Consider the following 27,407-nt stretch of genomic DNA (forward strand, 5'->3'; position numbering starts at 1 on the left):
AGTGATCTAAAGTTCTTATCAAAAGATAATGTTGGCCCTTCAGGAAGGAGTTTCATGGACACAGAAGTGTGTGGAATGACATTAAAGGACCTAGTCATCATAACACCATCAAATACCACAAACTCCTTTTATCATGGGAAGCCATTAGTGACAGCTATGCAGACTTGGCTTGTGAGCTGAGATACCTGTGTCTGGCTCTAGCCATTTTAGTGAGAAGGACCTGGTCACCTAAGACTGTCACATAAAAAAGTACCTGGTCACCTATGAGCTGAGACTTGGAACGGGCAGATAAGATGGTCCAATTTACAAAACCCAACTCTGGAACTAGTCAGAGCAGTCAGGAAAGACAAATGTGTAGGAGAACAACATATACTCTGACATACTTTTTCACATGGACACTTACTCAAGTCATAGAATGTGTAGCAAATATAAAGACCTGACTCAAGGGAACATATCTCACTTTAATATTAAAATGGAAAGCAGCTGAAAACTAGGTTCTAATTATTATATTTCACTACATAGGAAATTTTAGGAATATCTCTCTTTCACATATCAAAGTTGGAAACTTTCACACCTAGTGTAAGAGTAACAATGTAGATTTTTTTTTTAGTATCTCTGGTAATAAGAAAAATAATATATATTGAATGTCTTAGTTTATATGTGCTGTAGTGGATTAGAACAATTGCTTTTTCTGTTAAAATTTAGATTTTATTTTAAAAATGTTTGATTTAGGATGTCATTATATAAAATAAGTATTTTATAATATATGCTGTCATCCAAAATATGTTTTTAAACCACTAGCCATTGTACAATAAAGGAAAAAATACATTAGGAGACTCATGAATTACAGCAAGATAGAATTGATTTTCCTAAGGTGCCTCCAAACACTCTCAAATGTGTCAGGAAAGAGTATGTTACATAGGTGTTAAGTTTTCTTTGAATGTTTGACTGAAATGTGAATATTACCATGCTAATTTAAGGTAATATTTTGGGTATGAACAGCCCCATTATAGGAATCATATTGTGTAACCTAGTACCTACATACCAACCTTCTAGGCTTTGCTGCCAATTACTCATATTTACAGCCTTATGTCTCAAGAGTAATAACAATTTAAAACAGACTACTCGTTTATTATAGGCAAAAGGATTTTTGCAAGCCCAAAATTCATTTTTAGCAAATAAGAAGCGGTTTATAGAATTCTACAGATGCATTTTTTCTACTTTTGGTCCAGTTTAAGCTGTGACATCACCACTGGCTACTAAGAAATGGTTTTCCAAATCTGGTTCCTGGGTTTCTATTTCTGGCTCAAAAACTAATTCAATTTCCCTACCCTTGTTCTTCTCCTGACTCTTTCAGACCCCAGTCTAGGGGGGCCCTTTGTTTCTATCTTAACTAATTTGTTCCTTCTTTGCACCATCTTTTCTCAGCTTTCCTATCTAAAACAGTTTGCCCTGATACTCTTTTGTTGAATACAAAGCCAGTTGTTCTCCATAAGCATTAACTTTTTTGTTGCCTATCAAATAATTTTTAATAGTTAGCTGCACTCATTTCCATATATACAAATCAGAGGTTCACCTCTGTAGCAGAGAATGGGAAGAAGAGATGGCTTATTTTTCATCCTTACATCTTAGCTAGACAGATGCCTCTGAAGACACCCAAATGTTTTGACCACGTCTATTTTGAGAAATACTTTGAATAAATAATCTGACATATTATTAAATAATATCATTGGATTGCAGACACTGTTTCTTCTTGCCAAAACTTGCATGTTATTTGGCTAGACAGCAATTTGGTGATTTTTTTTTCTATTTTTACCAAAAAGTCATTTATCTCAGCAACAAATGTTGGGGAAAAGCAGCAAAAAACTTGGGGGGAATGTGAATCAAATAGGAAATTATAAAAAAAACTACTTTAGTACAGAATACATCAACTTGAAAGTAATCTGAAATTCTAAATAAATTCTTTATTATGTTCTCTTTATAACCATGATGGTATCCAGCTCTAGGTACTGTCTGATGTAAAAATTAAATGTTACCCTCTGTCCCAGAATAGAATAAGTTGTTACATGATTTTCTCTTCATTCCTGCTTGCCTCTTTTCCAGGTAACTTCTGAAGAACTGAATAGTATAATTCAGAATATAATGACCTGGGTTGTAGCTACAGTGACGAGTATATTATACCCAGCCATCACAAAGTACGAAGAAAGGTTGCGAACTAAAGCATATCCAGTGTCTGATGACTCTGTCCTCTCTTCAGAGAGCTCAAGTTTCTGCAGCACATGCAGTGAAGAGTTTACACATGGAAGCTACACATCTGCAACAACGAAAACATTTCGGGGAGAGCCCTGTGCATTTACAGTTGACCTATCAGTAAGGCGACCAGCCACACCTTTAAAACCACCTTCTGCCCATGTGGAAAGAACAATTGTGGGTAAAACATATCACACGGAAGGACAATCTATGACATCTGAACTTAAATATAATAAAACCAGTATGACATATGCATATCCTAAGCTCAGAACTTGTAAATCTGATAGTCACCTTTTAGCATCATTTGAAACAGGTACCAAAAAATCTAAGGATGCCACCACTGAAACAGATGGCTTAGAGGGTCCACTGTTTCCTGATCAAAGAGAAAAAGCCATGAGTGAAATGAAGAATTTAAAGAATGTTTTTGTTAACTTTAAATGTCACTTAAAAGGGGAAACTGAATTGATTTTAGAAAGTATTTTTCAAGAAATAATGTCTGATTTAATGCAGGCCATTCCTTCTATCTCTTCTGTTACTGCTGAAGTTTTTGTTGACCAGAGTGAACCTGAAAAAGGAGATTTGCTTTCCAATGTTGATATCTGCTCAGCAGCTTCAGAGATTGTAGAGAATATGCTTGAGAAGCTACAGTCTGCAGTTGAGAAAAAATGTGTTGAGATATTTTCACAAGAAGATCTGTCAGTTGACATTAAACCAAGCTTACCACCCAGTAGAGAACATCTCAGTCCATCAGATGGAAAATCTTTAAAAGTTTCACTGCCTTATAATTTGGAACCCATGTGCGATATTGCTGAGGATATGGTACACGCCATTTTAGAAAAGTTGATGACTCTTGCATCTTGTAAGCAATATGAACTTCCTTATCTTGAAGATCCAATTAAACTTTCTGATCAGCAACCTATGACAGACCCAACATACATATCCCTCGAAAGAGACAACAAAAAGAAAAGTAGCCCTGAACCTGATGCAGCTAATTTAATTGTTAAAGATCAAATACAAAATTTAATTTCAAATATTTTTTCCCAGTCCTCTTTGGTTGGATATATAGAGGAAGCAATCAGCACTATACTAGAATACATACAAACTGAACTTAATAATGAGAGACTTACTGCATCTGAAGAAACAGTAGTACTCCTTCAGGTTCTTGATGATATTTTCACTCAGCTACATCAGGAGCCAGTAAAAGCAGATGTTCAAAAATGCAGACACTCTAGACCAAGAAATCTTTCTGACACTGAAGAAAAGTACAGACTTACTGGCAGTAGATTATCTACTGGTCCTAGGTCTAGAAGATCATTTCTACCTATTAATGTTCCTGGCATGGTCCTTTATTCTGAAGATGATAATGAAGAAATAGACAAAATTGTGAAAAATGTGCTTGATTCATCTTTCGAAGATGAAAGGCCAAAATCACAGAAACAAGTTCCTGAGAATTGGTTTACAAAAGGAAACACCAATTTTGAATATAAAAGAAATAGCAAAGCACCTAAAAATGCTGCTTCTCGAAGAAGCAAAGTTGCATTTTGTGATGGGGGATTAAAGGCTGAGCTACCATCTTTTAATAATAAAGAAATTTTAAAGGAAAAACCCAGTTTGAATAGAGACATTCTGATTTTCAGCCAAGATCAAAAGCATCACATACAAAAGGCTTCAGAAAACATAGTTAAAAGTATTTTAACAGAAATGCTCAAGGACCTATCTTCTGTTCCTCCTGGTCACTTACACAATAGAACTGGCAAAGAAGCTTCAGTTCTTGTTTCAGAAAAATCTCAAGGACTGTCACATCAAGAATGGATGGACCAGATGTTCTCTGTGTCAGAAATTAGTGCAGTGGCTCAAGAAATAACAGATGCTGTGTTAAATATACTTCATAAGACTTCAGGCTGCATTCCCGATACCACCAAAGGTTCCATTTCATCACCAATTCAAACTTCTCTAGGTAGTTCTGATACTCCACACATGGTCAAAGAAGCATCGAATAAAAAGTCATTAAAAGTATGGTTTGACAGTGAAAAGAAAGTGAAACATTTATCTTCATTCGATGTAAATCCTGCAGAGTCTTCTGTGTTAAAATCCGAAAAAAGTGAACCTCAACCTGTAGACGACATTACTGATAAGATCATTAATACAGTTTTGAAAAGGCTGAAGTTATTCATTTGTCCAAAATTGCAAATGGGCTTCAAACCTTCAGTTGTGGAGCAATCTTCATTACAATCTCAACTTAGTACTTACACAACTAAAGTGGTAAACATTGTTTTGCGTGCTATCCAGAATGAACTAGAACTCAATAAGAGAAGCCTAAATCATAGGGAAATAGACCATACCAAATCCCTTACAGATAAAGGATTTTTTGCTGACACTGATAAATTAGAATCTCTTGTCTCAATTATGGAATCTCCATTATTAACTTGCATTTGTGAAATGTTATCAAGTGGACATTCTGATCAAAGCAATATATCACTCCCTTCAGATAAGCCAAAGCCTGCAACTTCGTATAGATCTGACAGTGTTAATAAACAAAATGTTTTGCCAAGTAGGCAGGATAAAAAATCTTTTCACAAATATTTGGCTACTCCATATGCTTTCCATAGTGTTGTAAACGGAAAAGATCTCAAAGACAATGCTAGACTGCAAGTGTTAGACAGTATTGGGGAAACACTGTATGAAATGTTATGTAACCTCATAGGAGCCCATCAACACCATCAGCCACCTTATAGTAAACTAAACAGAGAAAAGAATGAAAATGCCAAAATGGCTACTACATTGCAGTCTAATATTCAGCTCATTTCCAAAACAATTTTGGAATACATCCTTGCAAAATTATGTAGTGTTGATATGGATACCAGTTTTGCAAGTTCTGGATTTAAACCCATCTCAGAGTCTCTTGATATTGACAACCTATCATTTGCTTCAATTATTGAGGAAATGGCCAAATGTATTGACATCATCTCAAGCATAGTTTCCAGGATGATTCAGGAGGGTAATAAAGAGGTGACAAAAAGTAAAGCAATTGCTCCTGTGTCTCCCAAAACAGGGAGCAAAAAAGAAATACATCCAAATGAACTGAAAGCTCTAGCTTCGGATATTCTAAACATGGTTTTTGATAAACTGGAAGGGTTCGCTAATGGAAATTTAGAAACTCTGGGTTCTATTAATGATGGAAATGAAGAAAGCAATAAAATAGACTTGGAATTTGAACATCCCAGTACTTTCACAGACACTCATGAGGAACTATTGCAGTCTGCTTTATACATAAATGCAAAGAAGATATCAAGTACTATTTTGAAAGCTATTCAAACAGAATTAAATATGAACTCATTAGATTTGAGGACAAGTGTAAATACCCCACCACCTGAGAAACAAATGCTTAAGAATATAGTCAATTTAATTTTAGATGCAGTATCCTCAGATATGTTTAATGAAACTGAATCTGAAGAGAGGGGCATTGAAACACATCGATACAGGCCAACCTATGGAAATTTTCTTCCTGGAGGAGCTGAATCAGATTCATTTCTAGAAGATGTCTCACATACAGAGAAAGAATTCATTGGGGACAGAACATTACTAAGAGAAGAAGCTAAATCAGATTCTCTTAAACAATGGGTTCTAGAAAGAACCTTGAACAAAATTGAAGTGAAACTCAAAGAACCACAGAAATCTCCAATTGTTCCCATTATAAGAAATATTTTGAATGAAATTTTTCAAAATGCTTTGGTCAATCAATTAAATGTGCTTTCTCTTTCCCACTCTCATTTAAGTGGCATCGTTCACAATGTTGATGAGCCAATTCCTCAAACATCTGTTCAATTTACAGATAAAATGATAGGTCCTTTAGTATCTGAAACAGATGTTATCATAGTGGCAGATGATGTTGTTACAACTGTATTTCATAAACTTTACTCAGCTGCTATGCTAGAAAGAAATGAAACTGAAAATAGGTACAAAACCATCACCTTTAGAGCAAATGTTTCTTTACATGAACACACCCATGGAGGGAAGTCCTCTGTTACCGTGCTAGACAAGAACCCATGTCCTCTTAAGTCCAGATTCAGTGTTGACAAACAGGCCAAAGTAAATATAGTTGAAGATATTGTACAGGCAATATTAACAAATTTAGAGACTTTTGCTACTTCCAAAGTAAAATCTCTCTTTTGTCCCCAAATCAACTTCACTGTTCCAGTGGCTTTACCTATTCAGCAGGATAAAAGTGCCTTAAGCAAAGCATTACCAGCCAAAGATTTGTATTCTGATGATCAATTGTCCTCTTGCTTAGTGGATCGTATTACATCAGAAAAGACCAACTCGGTGTGTCAACTCTCTGTGAATAAATTAAATACATATGCAACAGAAGTGGCTAGAAAAATTTTACAAGGAATCAAACATGAGTTAGATAAAGAAAGAGAAAGTCCTTTCTTAACTCATGACATTGTGGTTTCTGAAAGTATTGCAAGTCAAGTTGTTAACACAGTGTTAGATATTGTAACATCTAAAGGCAAATGTGACAAAAATTCTGAGAAAGAGAATAATTCAGATCAACAAGAAGGTATTATTGAAAAGCTGTTTAATAAGACTGAATATAGAAAAGTACTTCAGTTTCAAATACAAGATATCATTGAAGGTATCTTATGTGATATTTATGAAAAAACACTGTATCAAAATAATCTATCATATGACACACCCACTCTGAAATGTAGCATAGCTGGGACACATTCCGGTGCAAATTCTGAAATATTCGTCGAGGATGCAAATAAGATTATTCCAAAACTTTCAGTTCCTAAATCAGATGTCATTTTGATATCTAATGATATAGTGGATATTGTTCTTCATAATCTCAGTTCTGCTGTCATGCTTAGCACAAATGCAAAAAATCCTATTTCTGCAAGATTGCCCCTGACCTTCTGTGACACATTTTCAAAAGCAGAGTGTCAACAGCCTCCTGTTATGGGGTCAAAAAGTGAAAGAACAACAGAGTATTTGCCATTCTCAAGAAATCTGAAATCAGCTTATGCTGATGATTGTCAGATAACTACAGCAGAGAAAGAAGATGCCAAGGAATTTGCTCCTGACTCATGTGAGGAAAATGCTAACTTCATTACTAAAACCATTTTCAATCGGTTAGAAGCTTTTGCCACAGAAAGAATAGATTCATTAATTACTCTTGCTTTCCATTCTAAAGAAAAGTCAATTGCTAGCCTGGAACTGGAAAATTATAAACAAGATGATAGCATCTTTTATGAATCAAGCCAAGTGGAATCAAATGTGAATGTCCTGAAAATATCCACTAAAACAATCCTCAGCCAAGAGCTCACAGATTCCACTTTTGCAAGTTACAGAGAAAATCTTCGGTCCACAATTCATCTCTCACAAGCTAGTCTTAAGGAATATGCGGACATCATTGCCAGTGCCATTTTGAAACTTATTAAAAATGACTTAGATTTCGAAATTCAAAAGATGTATCCATATCCAAACAACATTTCATTCCAAGAAAATATCATTGTGAGTGGAATTGTCAACAGTATCTTAAAGAGTTTAAATGATAAAAGATCTGCAAAGGAAATTAGTGTTTACTCAAAAGACAATCCGAAATTATTTTCACAACTAGCTGTATCAAATGAAATATTGCTGGGACAAAGAGAGCAGGAAAAAAACAAATTATCTTGGTTTTCAAAATATCCATTGGAACAAAACCAAACAACACTGGAAAGAGAAAGCCAGATAATTGTTTTGGAGGAAATATTTATGAGAAATGGAAAATCAAAACAAAAAGAAAAGACCGCATTGCTCAGTGCAGTAGAAGTTGTTTTAACTAAAGTGCATCAAAGAATAATGGAAATCATAGGCCATTTGCCTCCATTTAATGAAATCCCCCACTTAATATCTAACTCTAAAATTAAAACATCAGACATAATACCAAAAAACATCTTTCAATCACAGATTAACAGCGTAGCAAATGACATAGTTGAATGTGTTTTGGGGAAAATGTACTCTATAGTTGTTACATCATTAAATGAAAGTAACAAAAAAGTAGAAGCATCTGACAACAATGATACCTTGTCTAAGAAAGCAGCCTGCATCAAAGAAACTAAACAAGCAGGAAAAGGAAGTAATCCCCCCAGATATGTGATACCACAGGTTTATTCTTATGCAGGCAGTCAAAACGTCTCTCTATTAGAAAACAAATTTTTGCAGTATTCACCATTGCAAGTGGGAAAGGATTTAGTCCAAATGGTTCTTAATAAGGTAATAAATTTTGCCTCAATTCATGTAGAAGAGACTTTGTCCCCTGAAAGCTGTTCTGATGAATTGCAATCTGTAAAGCCACACAGTTCTAAAGTGAGCTCTAAGGGCAGCCCTAAACCAGGTTTTAAAACAAGTTTAAAAGCAAGATCAAAGGTTACTCCTTTGCCTAAATTTAGAAAAAAATCACACGTAGGACCTAGTGGTGCTAAGGTCAAAAGCAAGACCAAGTTAGGTCCTGGAGAGAAGACTCCAAAAGGCAGCCAGTCCAAGACTACCACTGGGCTGCCATACACACTATCAACAAGAGATGCCAAAAACTTACTGGAAATGAGATTGCCCACTTCAGAACTAAAAATGTATGCTAAGGATATAATAAGTAGTATCCTGGAAACAATTATGAAAGAATTTGAAAAGGTGAAACAACCTAGAGCAATGATAAAGGTTAAAGCTTTACCATCCGATCAAATCTTGGCAGCAAATAAAATAGTTAATACAGTTTTGCAAGGATTATATTCTACAAGTAACCACAATTTGGCTTATCCAACCAAATTCTCACATGTGGATGATCTCAAACTTTCACAGGGGAATTTAGATGCAGAGTATCTTGCCAAACCACAAGCATGTTTTTACTTGGAAAATGTTTCTTCACAGCTCGAACAGATTTTTCCTAAAGAAGGTATATTTAAAAAAGTGTTTGACAAATGGCAAGCAGAATCAAATGATATGGAAAATGAAAAGTGTAAGCTAATGATGATAGCTGAAAATGTTTTGACTGAAATTCCAATAAAAGCAAAAGAATTAGAATATTCTCTTTCACTTTTAAATTTGCCACAACTTGAGGACTGTGAAACCAGGTGCTATCATAATTTCAAAGGAGCTTCTACTAGAGTGGAAGATACCAAAGCACAAATTAGTATGTTTGGAAGGGAAATTGTTGAAATGCTATTTGAAAAATTACAGCTGTGTTTTTTGTCCCAAGTGCCCTCCCCAAATAGGAAAGAAACTGTAGCAAGTGGGAAAGAATATATTAGTACTAAAAGTAAATATGATTTGCCAATCAAGGACATCCTCAGCAGTGTACCAATATATAACACAAAGACAGTAGACCAAATTTCTTTGGGCTCCAGCAACCAAATTGTTCGAGAAATTGTTGAAAGGGTTTTAAATATTTTAGAGTCATATGTAGACTTGCAGTTTAAATATATCTCTAAATATGAGTTTTCTGAAATAGTGAAAATGCCTGTAGAAAACTTTTTCCCTCTCCAACAGAGACAGAGACTATTAAGCAAAAAGATGTTGCCAAAATTACAACCACTGAAAAAGTTTTCTGACGAACCCAATTCAAATACTATTATTTCCAAGGAAAAGATACAGAATACCCTTCTACAGATTCACTCATTCCATTCAGAATTACTTACATATGCTATTAATATTGTCAGTGACATGCTCAGTATAATTAAGAACAAGCTAGACAAAGAAATAAGCCAAGTGGAACCATCTTCAATTGGCACATTGAAAGAGATTGTTATAGCAAGCGAGATCATGGGCACACTGATGGACCAGTGTACTCATATCAATAACCTTCCAAAGAAAAGGTTGTTCCAAGGAGCAGAAAATACCTATATTGTTAATCAGGTTGAATTAGCAACTAATATGAAAATGCCCACATCAAAGTTAAAGGAAGTTAGTTTTGGGAATAATCCTTCACAAACCAGTGTACCTGGTTTTGTGTGTTATTCAGAGGAAAATATGAAGAAAAAGTATAGGGCTTCATCAAACTTACCCTCATATGCCAGAACCTCTGAAGAAGATACAATTAAAAGCTCAGAGCCAATGGAAAGGCTTGATTCAGATAATATACCAACATGCTTTAAAAACAAAGTACAAGACTACAGTCCAAGGGAATCGAACTTTGGTCATTTTGACCAAAACATTCAAGGAAATAGCTCTCTCCCTGAAGGCAGTGTCTTACAGAAACTGTGTAAGAAAGCAAATGAGTCCACAGAAGCAGCATTAAAGCAAGCCATGTCATTCATAGAAATAGGAAAAGGTGAAAATCCAAGAGTATTTCATTATGAAACTCTAAAACCAGTTGAGTCAAGCCAAATTCAGACAACTGTCTCTCCACTCAAAATATGTTTAGCTGCAGAAAATATTGTCAATACTGTGCTGTCAATCTATGGCTTTCCAAGTCAACCACACATTAATGGAAACATGGAAACAATGAAACCATTTTTCCTATCAAAGCAAAACCCTTTGTCTGTAATATCCGGAGGACAAAAGAATGAGGAGAGAAGTTTGCTTAGAATGTGGGATAAGAAAATAAGCTGTATACCTGAAGAAGAAAATAAAAAACCCGAAGCCAGTGGGGAAGATTTTTCTTTATTGCAAAAATGGGAAAGTAAGAGATCTCCAAGTGGAAAGGCTCTGAAGGAAGTTAAAGTCATTGCTTTTGCTGATCATGAACTGGGTCCAAAGGAAATTCATTTGGTAGCAAGACATATCACCACAACAGTGGTCACATATTTCAAGAATTTTGAAACTAGAGGTAAGCAAGAAATAACCTACTTTAAAAGTTGGCATAACTTAGAAAAAATAATCAGATATTTTTAAAGCTCTCCTATCCAGGGAGCTGAATTTACTGTTTTGTTTTTTCTTTCTGAAAATAGCCTTGGAAGCGGAGTATTTAATTACTTCTTAATATATCAGGATACAACACACACACACACACACACACTCATGCATGCACACACACACACACACACACACACACAGTTTAACATTCACATGGTTTGAATCTGAACAAGTCTGTTACTCGGTTTTCCATAACTGCAGATGAGAGAAAATAGCATCACCTTAAAGCAGAGGATTTTGGTTGAGTATGAGATAGAAGCTCCAAAGAGTTTTTGAAGTTTTTATGCATGACTTCTTTATAATCATGCCAAATATACAGTTAATTGATTGAAGGTTCATGATTCATCTTTTCAAGGTGAACAGTTGAATTCTTTGCCATCATTAGTCACAATGTATAAAAACAGTGGTATTTGCTTTGTTTGTATTCCAGTATTCTTAAATTCCTTAAATCTTAAATATATCCTCACAAAGTTATTTTCACTCTTTTTCTAAGAGGTTGAATCATATGTAAAAGCCATTTTTTGTATATCAAAACCTGTTGATGATTGGCAATTTCATTATTGGCAATATTCTAATAATGCTATAGTACCCCTGAATTGGATCAATAATTCCAGTTACCAGTAATCAGTTGCTATAATACCAGTTCAGATACATCATTTGCCAATCATTCAAACAGGAAAACACATCCTACCAGTCCTACCCATCTTCATGGGAGGTCATTTCTCATCCTTAAAACTGGCATTCTTTAAAGATGGATAGCTGTGTGTCTGCAATTTCAAGCTCATAAACAGATTTTCTCCAAACACAGCCTAACTAAACTTAGAAAATTATAAAGAAAAACAAAACAAACAAGAGAAGATCCATGATTTCATCCCATTGGTATTCTTCTCCATAAAATCTATTCTCTATATTTGGACATGTTCAGAGCCTTCCAGTGATTCTACTCCTGCTCCTTATTCCTTTTGGAATACTCTTTTCTCACTTTCTTCATCTCAACATAGCCAAAGCCTCCCTAGCAGTCAAAGCTCAGCTTAAAGCTTCTCATCTCCACATTTTGCCTGATTTCACATGCAGAGGTATAGCAGATAACTAAGTTTTGAGAAAGCGTTGAGAAAAAATAGTGTGTTTCTCTGGCTGCCACTGAAGAAGTTGGCCATCCCAGGTAGGTACCTGATTTTCAGTAAATACTCTTTTGAATAGAAAAAAGAATAGAGTTGTGACAAACTAAAATCTAGGGTTTAAAGTACTACTGACACTGCAACCTATCCCTAACATTTCTGGAGTTTAGCACATTTTCATTTCAATCAAGTCATCATTGCAACACATCTCTGTAGCTCCCTAAAAGTAACAGAAGGATGCTTGGTGGCTCAGTTGGTTAAGTGTCCAGATCACGGTTCTGGCCAGGTCATGATCTCAGGGTCATGGGATCAAGCCCCCCATTTGCTCTGTGCTCAGCATGGAGCCTTCTTGTCCCTTTCTCTTTGCTCCTCCCTGCCAAAACAAATAAATTCTTGTTTTAAAAAAAAGTAATGGATAACCTAACATTAAATATTTTCACTAAAAGTAAATTTTAAATAATTAAAAGAGCTCTCTAGAGATCACTGCAGACAAGCTAAATTGTAACATTAAACTTGGAAATCATTTTTCTGCCTCATGATTTCCAGCTTCTTAGAGCCCTTAACCCATCTAAGCAAGACAGATACCAGCACTTAACCGACAGACGAATTCTTCAGGGTTATTTTCTCAATTTTCTGGCCAAAATTAAGATTTCACAGGTGGAAAATAAGTATCTGAAGAAAACCCGATTTCTTTCTTGACTACGTTTTTCTTTTTCTTTAGTGAGGTACTCCATAGGTGAAATTCATATGTAAATAATTACCAGTATATTGAGTTTTACATATTTCTCTTTATGCATACCAAAATTCGTAATTTTTTTTCAGTTTCCAGTGAGGAGAAGGTGTCTATTATTTCTACATTGTCAAGGAAAAAATGTGAATCAAAACAGCCTCTAAGAAGTATCTACAATGATTCCTCACTTAATCAGTTCTGTGAACATCTCACTGAGTCTATTGTTTGCCATTTAACTTCAAGCATTTCTGGTAACACCAAAGATGGTAGAGAAAAAGAGGAAACAACAGAAAGCCAAAATGTAGGATTTAACAAGATTATTTCAATTGATTCTCAAATGTCTGAAAGCAGGTCAATTTCTATTGGGAAACTTGCCTTAAGTATTTCTGATATCATTACTGAAATCCTTTTTAACAGTAACATTATAGAGGTTAACATTGCACAGCAAATGTTTCCCTTAAAAACAAAGTACATTTATTGCCCAAGACCAGCTTCTGCTGACATTGATAATCTCTTTCAGGATCTCTTAACAGGAGTGATTCATGTAATGTCCAAAGAAATAGGAATAAGCCATCATCTTGAGAGCAATGGAAGAAAAAAATCATTTTCCATGCTTAGAAGAAATAGTGTGACTATTTGCAATGAAACAAATACCATGGAAAGACAGAAAGGCTCCAGAGACTGGGAATCATCTAATTACCAAATTGATAATCTCCTTCAAAAAAGTAAATTAAATTATCTGGCATGTAAGTTAGACAATCTGGTTGGTACCCTAAAAACTCGTGAATCCAAAGAAGTAGTCAATAAAGTTTTTAATATTGTTTTAGATTTATTTTTACCAGATGAACATCCAGGTGAGGCTATGAATTCTGATAAAAAAGGGGAAACATTTTTTTCATCCTCAAATGATCAGCGAAGTAATAGCATACTTGGAAATAACTTAGGCCTCACCCCCAAAGCAGTTTTTCTTCTCAATGTTGTATGTGAGAAACTTATCAGAACACTTTTGGAAAAATGCACAAATACTGTTTTTCTTGATAGTAGCCCTCTTTCCAATGAAATATCAGCAGAAGAATATAAACTTTTAAAAACACTGCAAAGTATAGAAGATGAAGAACTTGATTATTGTAAAGGAGCAATGGACTGTGAACAATTTCAAGGAGATTATATGTCAGACTTTTTAGAAAATCTGGCAGAAATGGATCAAGATTTATTATCATCAGACTCTATGCTTACTATTATTTCCCACAGCTTGGTTAAATCATTGATGAACAAACTATGTCACAGTGTACAACTCCCCCAAAGCCCACCTTTTGCAAACAAGCCTTTGAAGTACACAGGAAAAGAAATGCAGTCTAGTTTCATAAATGCAAAAGGGCCAGAATTAACAGAATTAAGACAAGGTAAAGCCTTTTTAGAATTCATGAGTTACGACGGTAATGCTCTGACAGGATCCCTGAATAATCCCATTGGGGTTAGCTCCAAAATACAAGCACCATTTGGCAAGAAATGTTCAGCAAATTCCACTTCTGTGTCACCTCTCAAAAGACAGGGAACAAAGGATATGAATTCAGTACCCATCCATAATAAGCTATATCCAGGAGATATAAATACAGGTGTGTACTCAGCCACATTTTTGGAGGAAATAATTTCAGAACTGTTTTTGAATCTCTCTACTTCACTGTGGGACAAGAATAAAAACTTCACTGAGGGCCGGCTCTATGAGATGAATACACTATTTGTCAACAATGTAGTTAATGAGTTTAATAACGCACAAGTCACTGTTTTACGGAATGTTGAAGAAAGGTGGTATTTTCCTCCAATCCATAAAGAAACTATTAGCAGAATTGTTGACACAGTTTATTATGATGTTTTACAGCAATATGAATTGGAAGTGACCTGTGATGATAATCTAGCATGTGACAATACCTCAATAGCAGAACAAATAACTAATGGCATATTGTCAGAGATTTTAGACTACCAACTCCCATCTTGCTTCAGAGGAAAGCTCGTACCAAACTCATATTACCCTCTCCAAGCTGAAATTATATTGCAGAAACTTCAAAATAACCTGAGAAAATTTACTTCCCAGTCTAGGTCTTCAACAGGCTACAGCACCATGTTGTCCTACTCATTTTTAGAAGATATCATCCGAAGACTTTTATCTCAACTTATTCCTTCACCCAACAAAGCTTCCCCTTTGGGAAACAAATATTGCATGAGTTCAGATTTCAATGAAATGTCTACCTGTATAATAAATAAGGTTATATCAGCCATTTCGAAACATAAAATTTGGTTTACTATATACGATAATCAATATCTATGTACTGGAAAAAACCTCCAGAAGATGGTGGATTCTGTTTATAGTAATATCGTGCAAATGTCTGACTCTCTTGTTTCAATACAGAAAAATATAGTCAGCCAAAGCCCAATTATGATTGACCGAATAGCCAGTTTTATTATCCAAGAGATTATTGAAAATCATCTTCAACCATTTTTGTGTGGAGAAGGTTTACTTCGTCCAAAGACTCCACTGGATGCAGTATCAAATATGGTTAGGCAGGTTCTCAGTGAAGTCATAGAGTCACACAGACCCCAGACACCATCACCCTTAGGTATTTATCCTGATACATTCGTGGGGGAAATTGTTGCCAGACTTTTATCGAAGATTTTCAGTCCAAAGCATAACACTGAAATTGAACTGGAAAATATGACCCAAAAAATAGTAAATTCAATAAATAACCATTTTAACAAAGCTAAAATTCACTTTCTATATGATGACAAAGAACCATCTTACACCTCTGTAAATATAGATATTGTGGATGAACTTGTCACCTCAATTTATAGAAATGTTTTAAAACAGCATGGGCTAGACCCTGAAGTTGATAAAGAATCTGAAGAAAGTGATATTTTTGTGGAAAATATTACCAATTTAATTGTAGCAGCTATTTCAGATTACCTTCTTCATCCACTCTTTTCTGGGGATTTGTTGTCACCTTCCCATTCTATTGCAATGGCTGAGAATATTGTTCAGGAGCTTCTTAGTAACATCAGTAAATCCACCAAGCCAAGTCAGAGTTTATCTCCATATAACACCTTGCTGCCATACACATTTTTAGAAGACATGATAAGAGTATTGTTATCTAGAATCTTTCCTTCTGCATCTAGCATTGTTCCAGACAGAGAAACTCCAAAAGACAGATCAAGAGCGAATTTCAATGAAATTGCTTCAAAGATAATCAGTGATATTAGAATGAAAATTTCCCAACATGAAATTCGATTTTCAAAAAATGAAGAAGAAACCAAGTTTGTTTATTCAGAAGATGATGTTCAGTATCTTGTTGATTCAGTATTCAAAAATATTTCACAAAGCTCTGAGTCTCAAGAAACAGTTGAACAAAATATCACAAGCAGTAATGATATTCTTATTGATAGAATAGCAGGGTTGATCATTAAACATATCTGTAAACAACATCTTCAGCCATTTGTGGATGGAAAGTTATTACCTTCTTCATCGTACACATATTTTGACGATGAGAGAAAGTGGTTTTATGCCACTGTTTATTCCTCAACTTTTTTGGAAGATGTAGTCTCTGGGGTTTTAAGCAAAATATTCCACAGGGTGTTGGGCATTGTACAAACAAAATCAGTAAGAGATTCAGAAGATGAACTGTTTGATAAAGCTGAAAAACTCATATACTTGATAGCAGAGGAATTCTCAAAATTTAAAGTTAGCATTCTAGAAAATGCTGAGGAACAATTGTGTTTGCCTCCAGTGGAGAGAGATATAGTCAAGAACATTATTGACAAGGTGTACAGCAAACTTCTGCAAGAATATGAGATGGAAATAACACCTGATAAAGGTTTTCTGAATGACACAAAGATATTAGCTGCAAGGATAACCAAGATCATCCTTGCTGAAACTTTTGATTTCCAAATTCATTCAAACCTTATAGGAAAGCTTCCTTTTAAGTCACACTCCAAACTCAATACTAATGTTTTGAAGAAGAGAGTTCAATGTAACATTACCAAATCAAGATTTCAAAGGCAGGCATCAACAATATATACTACCATGTTATCACATACTCATTTGGAAAAAATTGTCACTCAACTTATATCTCAGATGAGTCCATTGGCCTGCAGAACAGAATGCCCAGATACTTCAGAATCAGACCTAAGTAATACAGTCATAAAACTGATAAATGAAATTATGTCAATAATTTCAAAACACGCAATATGTATTATTAAACATGGAAATGAAAAACAAAGTATGATTTCAGAAAAAGATATCCAGTCTATGGTTGATTCCATTTATGCTGATCTTTCATATTCAAATCTATACCAATCTCTCACAAAAGATAAAAAAGGTATAAGTAACATAACTGTTTCAAAAATAGCAAGTTTTATAATAAAAGAAATCTTTAACCACCATCTTCAGTCATTTTTTTCTGGAGATAAAACTCTTGTTTCATCTGTGGTTGATCAAACATATAAACAGAAAGCAATAGATCCTAAACAAAGAGAGGTGTCTTTCATTGTGAACTCAGCTTTCTTTTTGGAGGAAGTAATTTCTGAGCTTTTATGTAAACTCCTTTATGCATTCTCACATAATTTATTGGCTGCTGAAAACAGTAAAGCCAAAATTACTAGCATGGTTACAACATTAGTAAATTCAATTGTTCAGGAGTTTACCACATCAGAGATTTTAGTTGCAGATAACTTTGGTGATGATATGCGTTTTTCTGAAGGATATAAAGAAATTGTTCAAAAAACAGTCAACCTTATTTATGAAAAAATTTTAGATGAATATAAATCTCTGATTCAAGTATACATGGCTATACAAAGTGACACTGTTTGTTTTGGAAGAAAAATATATCATTTGCTATTAGAGGAAATTTATGATTATCAGGTGCAAGCATTAGTTTCAGGAGAATTAGTGTCTTCTTCTTATTCTTCCCCTCAAGCTGATAATATCATCAGAAATGTGCTCAATGCCATCACAATTGATAGCCATACCTTGCCATCATGTATTACTGTGCTGCCTCGTTCTCTTTTGGAAGATATGATTTACAAGCTGCTAGTGCATATCTTCCCTTCACCTGACACTGAAAGTGAACTAAAAGAGGAAGAAGTTACATCAGATTGTGAGTTTGTAGATGCAACTTCAAAGCTGACAGATGAAATTATCAAAGAAATTTCTGAACATGAGATCCGTCTTGCCACAGCAGAGGAGAATGCAGAAAGTATGCAATTAGAAATGATTGAGAATTTGGTTGACTCTATATGTAATAATATTTTGAAAAAATCTGAATTTCAAGCTGAAATACAGAAGGGTGCAGACAAAAAAGGAGGCTCATTCCTCAGTAAAATAGCTGGATTCATCATGAAGGAAATCATGGATCATCATCTAGAGCCATTTTTACATAGTGAAGAATCATCTTCCAGTGACATATCTGATTATGGGCATATGTCTGTACTTGGTAAACTTGGTAAAGAAAAGACACAGTCTGCTCTATATTCAGCTACATTTTTGGAAGATGTAATTGTTGACCTTGTTCATAAATTTTATTCTCTTCCAAGTATTACTGAAGATTCTAAGAAAAAAGAAATGCTAGAGCCAGACATTGTGGGCTTAGCTATAAAATTTGCAAACTCTCTGATAGGAGAGTTTAGGAAAAGTAAAATTAAAGTTCTACCAAATGCTGAAGAAATGTTTTCTTTTCCACCAATTGATAAAGAAACAGTTGACAAGATATCCAATTTTGTATATGATCAGTTCATAGGAAAATATGGCTCTAGTGATATTCAGAAGGATGATAAAAGTAACATTGTGACAGAAATGATTGCTGCTTTAGCTCAGAAGGCAATCTCTGCTTTCAAGATTCAACCACTTTTTTCAGGAGACTGGTCTTCCACCTTCTTTTCATTTCTAAATCCAGATAACATCACCCAAAGGGTTCAGCACCTACCGCAGCAAACCTCTAAACAGATAAACAGATGCTTGAAAGGAAATGAAATTGCTTTACCAAAACAATCACATAAACACACTTCTGTAACCACAGGCAAGAATAATGTGTTGGACGCTTTGGAAATAGACAGTGGTGCAATAAGTAGAAAGAAAAGTTTCAAAACTGAAGAGACATCAATGAAAAAAGGTGACATCCAAGATCCAATAGTTACCTCTATAACTAGAATGATGAAAAGCAACGTGATTAACATGTTATCAGGGCCAGCTGCAAGTGTGGCAAATAAAAAGAAAGAGACAGAAAATAAAATGGAAATTTCGATTAAAAAGTATGAGAATGTATCCGGAGTTACTTCTCCAACTACTAGTATGAAAAGTAAAGATAGGCAGGAACCAGATTTGAGGGTGACTCTTAAAAATAATGAAATTGAGAAGAAAAGCATATCAGCTTCAAAAGATGAGAAGAGACAAGGTAATAAGGTACACACACAATCTCCAGTAGCTACTGACGTTACAGAATATAAAGAGGAAATACTTGAACCAAATTTTGAAATAAACAATGAAAAGAAGATTGACAAAACAAGAGAAAATACATTTAAAAATGAAGACAAGCCCTTTCAGTTATCTTTGACATCCGAAGTGAGAAATACAGGGACCACAACAAAAAATGTTTTGAAACCAGTTACCCAAAAACCAAAAAGAGAGGATGGAAAAAACTCTCCATCTCAAACAGATATAAATGAGGAACAATACTCAGATTATGAATATGTTCAAAATGTCATTGAAAACATTTATGACAATATTTTAGAAATATATCATTCTCCAGAATCAGCAGATTATTCAAAACCCCAAAATCTCCCAAATCATACATCACATGTAATTCAAGAAGTTCACCAAGATTTTACACAATCTGTTTCAACAAAGGATTCATCCCTCTCAATTAAGAAAAATCTCCCAGTCAAAGAGAAAGAAGAAGAAGAGAAAGAGAGAAATACCATAAGAGAGAAAGAGAAAGAGAGAAAGAAAGAAAAAGAGAAAAAGAATGAGAGAGGGAAAAAAACAGAAAGAGTGAAAAGTGAGGAGATTAAAAATGAACCTAGTAAATCAGACAGTCCTCACTACCAACCAAAAAGTAAACCTGGAATTGTTCCTGCTAAATTTTTAGAAGATGTTATCATCGAAATTGTTAACAAATTGCTCTTTTCTTCCTCATCAGAAGCACAAATATGTGACAGATGTCAAAATGTAAGTGATGATGAAAATCAAGCTGAACTTTATGAAGCAGCAATGAAACTTATGGACTCACTGTTGAAGGAATTTTCAGATGCTCAAATTAAGGTATTTAGGCCACATAAGGGAAATCAGTTTTTTCCATGTGTAGACAATTTATCATCAGTTCCTAAAGCATTTCCCAGGCATAAAGAATCAACTGCAGATGAAACATCATCCAACGTTAAGAAAATAACCGTGGATAAAATGCCACTTACGCCTAAAATGACTGAAAAACTGTCATCAAATAAGATACCTTTCCTAGATAAAATACAGGTCATTGACAAAACATTGGTCAACAAAGTTGTTCATTCTTCTGTGTGCAATATTTTGAAGGAATATAAATCTCAAGACTCGATTTGTAAGAATATAAAAAATAATGGGGAAAATTTAGCAAGAAGACTAACCAGTGCAGTGATAAATGAAATCTTTCAACATCAGCTTAATTTCATATTTTCTGATGAGGTTCCAGCTTCAGCATGTTTGCCCCTGGAATCTAAGGATGTTGTTAGAAAGGTCCAAAAGGTGGCACAAACAGCCAGCAAAGAATGTCAAACATCATCACCATATACCATCATGCTGCCTCATGAATTTTTGGAAAATGTGATTTCTGCTCTTTTATCCAAAATTTTCTCAACAGTATACAATACTGAAGTAGAAACATCTGAGTACAGTTGGTTCACAGAATTGGATTTCCTTCAAATGAAATTATTAAATACAGTTACAGTAGCAATCTCCAAAGATAAAGATATGACCATACAATATGTGGAATCCTTACATCCCAATGATGATGAAATTATTCAATTAGTGACTCATCCTATTTATAATAATCTCTTGTCACAGTTTGGATCACAAGAGATAATACAAAATTGTGTAGCCAGCGGATGCAGAATCATTTCAGAAACCATAGTTGACTTAGTCCTGAAAGAAGTGACTGGCAATCAATTGCAAAACTACTTTTCTGGAAAGCTAACTCCACATCAGTGTGCAGAAGTTGACAGTGTTGTTGAAAATATTCTTAAAGATGTTCGCCAAACTGCTGATGCTCCCCAGCCTCAACCATCACATGTTCATATACTGCCTTGTAACGTAATAGAAGAAATTGCTGTGAAATTTTTATCAAAGCTTTTATCTGTGTTTCCAAAAGTGGATAAGGAAAGAACCAAATCTCTAGAAAATGACATGCAAAAAATAAGCTCAAAAATATTAAACTCAATGCAAGAATTTATCTCCAAAAGTAAGATTAAACTTGTACCACCAGCCAAGGAATTGCCTACCGTACCTTTAGCTAACAATGAAAGTATTGAAAAAGTAGTTAACTCTGTTTATGCCAGTGTTTTAAAGCACTCTGGCTCACACACATCTATATTTCAAGATTTAATGGGTAAGAGCAATGTCCTCTCTGATATAATAGGTCTTTTAATGGTGAAGGAAATTTCCAATTCTGAATTTCAATCTCAAGTAGAGGACAAAGTATCAAGTTCAGAATTAGCTCTGGAAGCTGTCAAGATTATGGAAAAAGTGGTCAAAATTGTTGATGAACTTAAGCCCCAGGAAAAGTCTTCATCCAAAAAAGGTTCTATGTTAGATGCCAGGTTTTTAGAGGAAGCACTGGCCTTGTTCTTGGCTAAAATAGTAAGGCTGCCAAGTGCCTCAAGCAAAGATGCAAAGAATTTATCAAAGCCCGAGTTAAATAAAATTGCATCTCAACTGACAAAATCTGTGACAGTTGAAATTTCCCAAAGTAATATTAATCTTGTTGCTGCTAATCCTGAAGAGCACCTTTTAAATCCAGAAAGTGTAGAAATGATTTCTCAGGTTATCGATTCTGTTTATAGTAATGTACTACAACAATCTGGAACCCAGGAGGAACTTTATGATGATATAAAATGTACAAACACTGTTTTCCCTAGAAAAGTGGCTAGTTTAATTATTAATGGAGTTTCACATTTTCCATTAGATACAGTTAGCAGAAAGAATTCAAATGCTAATCTCTTTGGAAATCTAGATGTTAATAGAATTATTCAAAAGGCCCAAAAGCATGCTGCTATTAATACAATGCACGAGTTAGAGGAAGATGAGCCATATCAAGATTCAACTGGAAATTTTCCAATTAAAATAGTTCCTCATTTTGGGAATAAAGCAATCAAAATAGATCCAGAAATTATCTCAGAACACTTAGCAGTAATTTCTGTAAAAACTCAACCTCTTGAAAAACTCAAGATGGAGTGTTTAAGAAAAACCGGACATAGCATAACGGAACTGAGAAAAGCATCAATAAATGGGAGAAGCTACTCCTTACCAGACACATCTAATGTAGAAAAGATAAAGAGAGAAAGACGTATCTCATTGAATAAGTTGGGACGACTGGATGTAAAACCCTTTGAGGTAAGTGCAAAAACAATAGCAAGCACATAAGTGAGTAGTGAGATATGGTTGTTCTGTGATTCCCTTCCTCTAACAGGTATATGGGAATGCATTGTTATTGTTATTGCCAAGCCCAATAGGAGAACTGGTTACATGAGTTCATCCATATAGCCATATAATTTACTGGGACTTGCCATATCAGCTTGGGGGCTCACTCTAAAGGTCTCACGCTAGTTTTCTTATGAAAATCAGTTTGAACTGGCATTTTTTTAAAGAACAGAAATACAGAGACATACCCTTAACAGTAAAATAAGGCCAACTGAAATTATAATCTTTGATTGCAAATTCAGAAGAAACACAACCTCATATAGTTCCCGTAGTTCTTTATTGTGGATATTGAAAACAGTTTTAAAAAGGCCAGTTAATAGAATATCAGGATATGTGAGGTTTCAAAAACTATCTAAAATAGTTTAATTTCTCAAATTTATAGCTCTACCATAGTAGTACTATTTTTACTTTAGCAACATTCATTAAACATTACACTACAAATGTTAGATTATACTGGTTTCTTATTTATTTCATTTCAATTATATTAGCCTTCCTCAAATTCTTCTATGACCGCAGTAAGTGCCTAGTTTCCTCTTCTATCCATATTCTAGACCCAGCTGCCCTAATGCTGCCATTTTGATGAACCAGTTTCCTCTTGCTATGGACCTAGCTCTGCCCTAAAGCTCCATACTAGTGCCCCAAATATATTTAATTAATTAGGACTTTAAAATGTCAAAACTATGTCCTTTTTCTCTGGAAACTATACCACTGAGGACAAAGGGATTGTCTGGCCTATTCATTTACAACGACCTATAGATTTTGATTTTTGTCAAATCCCCTTGTACTGATGGTGTTCACTCATTAGAAGACTGAGTGTATTTAGGGAAATAATCTATGGCCTGGGGCAAAGTTTTATAGAACCATTCTCTCTGGAGCATAAACTTGAATTGAATTTTTTTCTAATACTCTTCTGCAACACACTGAACTAAGTCTTAGGCTGGTAAATACGTTACTTAGTGCTTTATGTTTTCATACTCAAATACCAAGATCATCATGAGCTGAGGCATAATTTAATCTCCTTTGCCCTAAACTTTTCAGATCAGAGGACGGTCCTTTTTACCCCTAAGATTTGCTCTTCTATACGTGTTCTCATGTATTAGCATATTACTTAGTAATCTTCATTTATATACAAGTAATCCCTTGGGGGTAAAATCTGTGTGAATAGACTATAGAATAACATTACTCAAAATTGGTTTTTAATTATCTGTAGAACTGTCTGTCACAAATCTTACTCTTAGTAGTTGCCTCTCTTTATTTAAGTCATTTATAGACCACACAAAGCAGGAAAGAGAATATTTAAAAAACCAAACAATTCCTTGTGTCTTTTTAAGGGAAAGAAAAGCCATCCTAAAAATTAAGAAAAAAAATTTAAAGAAACAGAGACAGAGAATTCTATTAAGACACATGATTTGTACCAATCTGGGTATCAACACTATCCATGTCTAGTATAAGGACAAAGAAGAGACAAAAGAACTGTAGATTTGACCAAAGAACGTAGACATTTGATGGTTCCAGCTTTGTCTTCTGTTTTGAGTAGTATAAATTCCCAACCACTAGGCAAATACATATCAAAATTATATAGAGTAACAAATTCCAAAGCCATATGGAATGATTTTTGATTTTCTAAACCATTAATTCCCTCTACTAACACAGAGAATCAAAATTGAAGAGTTTTAAATTCTTAAAAAGCTGTTTCTATATTTTTTTCCACAGAAGATATTCTTTTAGGGAACCATTGTCTGAAAAACTGGTGCGCAGTGTTACAAAGGGAGGTTGAGATATAGTTATTAAGTCAGTTTGAAGGCTCTGTAGCATCATTAAAAGCTGCAGAGATTAGAGAAATTCTGTTACCTAATTATAATTGTCTTTTCTTTGATCTGTCTTTAGACATTGAAAATGGAAAGTAAGACTTGACTAGAAAGATTTTAAAAAAAATAAGATTTATGTTTTGAAGGATATTTGGGAAAATATAACCAAAGGATCAGGGCTGGAAGAATAGGGATTAAGGAGTCAAAGGCCTTCATAAGTTTGGTTATTCATCATTTTTATAAGCCAAGATCAGACAACACCTTGATTTTTTTTGGTGAATGTGTGTACATTTAGGATTCTCTATGATTGCCTATCGAGAATTTTCAAAAGATAGTAATAGTGTCTACTTCTGTCCCCAAACTTTCAAGGCCAATAAAAAAAAAGTAAATTATAATGCAAAAAAATATAAAGTTTAAGCAAAAAAAAAAAGAAACAAAGAAAAATAAAAGAAAAAATAAAGAAAGAAAGAAAAGAAACCAGTGTTAGATGTTCCTCTACACTTTGGAGTAAGTTTTGATAGATTAATATGATCTCTGGACTATAAAAGACATCTTAGAAACCAACAAATATTTTTCATAACTTTCATTCGTTTTTTCTTTTTAAAACATTGTTAATATACAAATAGTGGCATTTGAAGATAATACTCATTAATCTGAAACTTATTATAAATCATATTAAAATAGTTCAATTACAATAGAACCACAGGAAAAGTGATTGAGGCATTCGTTTTTAATATGCATTGTACCTTCAATTACAGGCTGCTTGCAGAAATTCATTTCAGAATATCAGAAAGCCTGATATCACCAAGGTAGAGCTTTTAAAAGATGTTCAGAACAAAAAAGATCTTATCATTCGGTTAGTAGCTCATGATATTGATCAAGAAGATTCAGCAGGTACCTTAGAAGAGGAACTAATGTCTGAAGATGAAGTTGTTTTAAAAGAGATTGTACAAGAAGAATGCTTAAGAGAACAATTTGAAGACCAAGTGACAAAAGCCATGAAGCCAAGAGAAAGCAAAGTTGTTTCTTCCAAGCCAACACTAAGCACAAACAGCCTGAAAAAATTTTTGTCTCTAAGCAAATGTTGTCAGCCCACATCCAGTGCAAACATTGAAAGTACTGAAGCAACCTCAAATCATATAACAGAACCTAAAGAGAGAAAAGTTAAAAGAGCTATTACTGAGCTTAACATAGCCACGTGCTCAACAACCATGACTGAAACAGGCTCTTGGGAGAAAAAGCCACAGAGTAAGGTGAATGAGAAATATAACTGTCAATGACAGATGTCTATGGAAAGAGTAGAGATCTTCAGAAATTCTGTCTAAAAATGTATCTTAATTAGCCAGAAAATAATACTAAAATGGTTCTAGTCTCCTTTTAAGCCTGGTAATATTTACAGTATAAAAGAAATTATTAACAGATGAAGCCATGAAACTCAGTGGAGGGAAAGCAGATGATGGCAAGAGACTGGATTAGTTAGAAGCCTAAGGAGAACATAAAATAGAAACCATTGAAAACAAATGCAAGCTAATTATTTAAATGTATTATTTAATAAATTTCAGTCCCTTTGTATTTTGGCTGGTAAATATCCACTGAACATTTTGTGTAAAGAAAACTTATACAGGTAGGATAGGACTAGAGATTGGGTCAATGTAGGAGGAAGTAAAAAAAGATTCATACAAATTTAGATTGGGTCTGATTCTGACTCTCACTTAATAGCTATGTGTCCTTTGGGCAAGCTACATAGTCAACTTTTTTCTTAAAAAAAAAACATGCCCAAAATTAACAGGCTAATCAAAATATTTTAAATACCGCCCTTACAATCAGCCCACAAGCTCCACTGTCATCATGGGGTATAGCTCTTGTTGCTAGTATCATACCCCTCAAATGATGGTCTTGATTTCAGTGATCACTGGGGCTTGGCCCTGTCCAAAAACTGGTACCAAAATATGTTTTTGGAAAATGTATATGATTTAGGATTTCCTGTTGAGACAATTCTATTGATTATCCAGTTGACATGATTCCTGGGTATATAAAAAGCTGAGATGAACAAGAGAAAAAGAACAGAGATACAACTCTGTTCAATTCAGAAGCTTAATGGGTAAATTATCTTAATGCATATTCTGATCTATTTGTTAGGAAGCTATGTGTGATTTCATGACCAGATGCAGTCTTCAGAATACTTCTCTTGAGACTCATAGTCAGAAATGCTGGCTTTATAGATAGCTAAAAAATGTTATAGCATAACATTTGCAAAACGCAAAATGGAGGGACGCCTGGGTAGCTCAGTGGTTAAGCATCTGCTTTCAACTCAGGTCATGATCTCAGAGTCCTGGAATCGAGCCCCATGTTGGGCTCTCTGCTCAGTGGGGAACTTGCCTCTCCCTCTCTCTCTGTCCCTCCACCTGCTTGTACTCTCTCTCTCTCTCAAATAAGTAAATGAAATCTTTAAAAAAAAACTCAAAATGGATTATGTGAACAATAATCCTAATAATAGTAGCTTTTTTGAGATTTTAAGAAATATCACAATAAAGATATTCTCACAAAAAATATGGCCATGAAATCACACATGAATTCCCAACAGAGTACATGTTAAGATGGTTGACCTGAAAAACTTCTGAATTGAACACAGTTATGTCTCTGTTCTTTTTCTTTTTGAACTCAGTAAGATAGGATTTAAAATATTTGCAAAGGGCAGAAATGGAAAACTATATTCTTCAAATACTGTTTAAATTTATATTTAAAATCTATTCAAACTCCAATATTACAAAATATAGATCATCAGCACTGAGCTATTTCCAAAAAACAAAAAAAGAAATGTATTGGAAAGAGACCTTTTAATTAGAATTAAGGGGTTCATTCATCTTTTAAGTAATTTTTTTCATTATAGTGTAGATTAG

General features: G+C 34.4%; 1 protein-coding gene across 1 annotated transcript in view; it reads left to right on the forward strand.

The window, feature by feature from the left end:
- The window catches only part of FSIP2 (fibrous sheath interacting protein 2), an 88,728-nt gene that overhangs the window by 40,141 nt on the left and 21,180 nt on the right, over positions 1-27,407 (forward strand). The window contains exons 15-18 of the mRNA XM_019809435.2: positions 2,104-8,546; positions 8,595-11,056; positions 13,083-22,612; positions 25,266-25,760. Coding sequence (XP_019664994.1) covers positions 2,104-8,546; positions 8,595-11,056; positions 13,083-22,612; positions 25,266-25,760 — 18,930 coding nt within the window. The remainder of the gene's footprint in view (positions 1-2,103; positions 8,547-8,594; positions 11,057-13,082; positions 22,613-25,265; positions 25,761-27,407) is intronic.

The sequence above is a fragment of the Ailuropoda melanoleuca genome, chromosome 2 (assembly GCF_002007445.2).
Source record: "Ailuropoda melanoleuca isolate Jingjing chromosome 2, ASM200744v2, whole genome shotgun sequence".
NCBI lineage: Eukaryota > Metazoa > Chordata > Mammalia > Carnivora > Ursidae > Ailuropoda > Ailuropoda melanoleuca.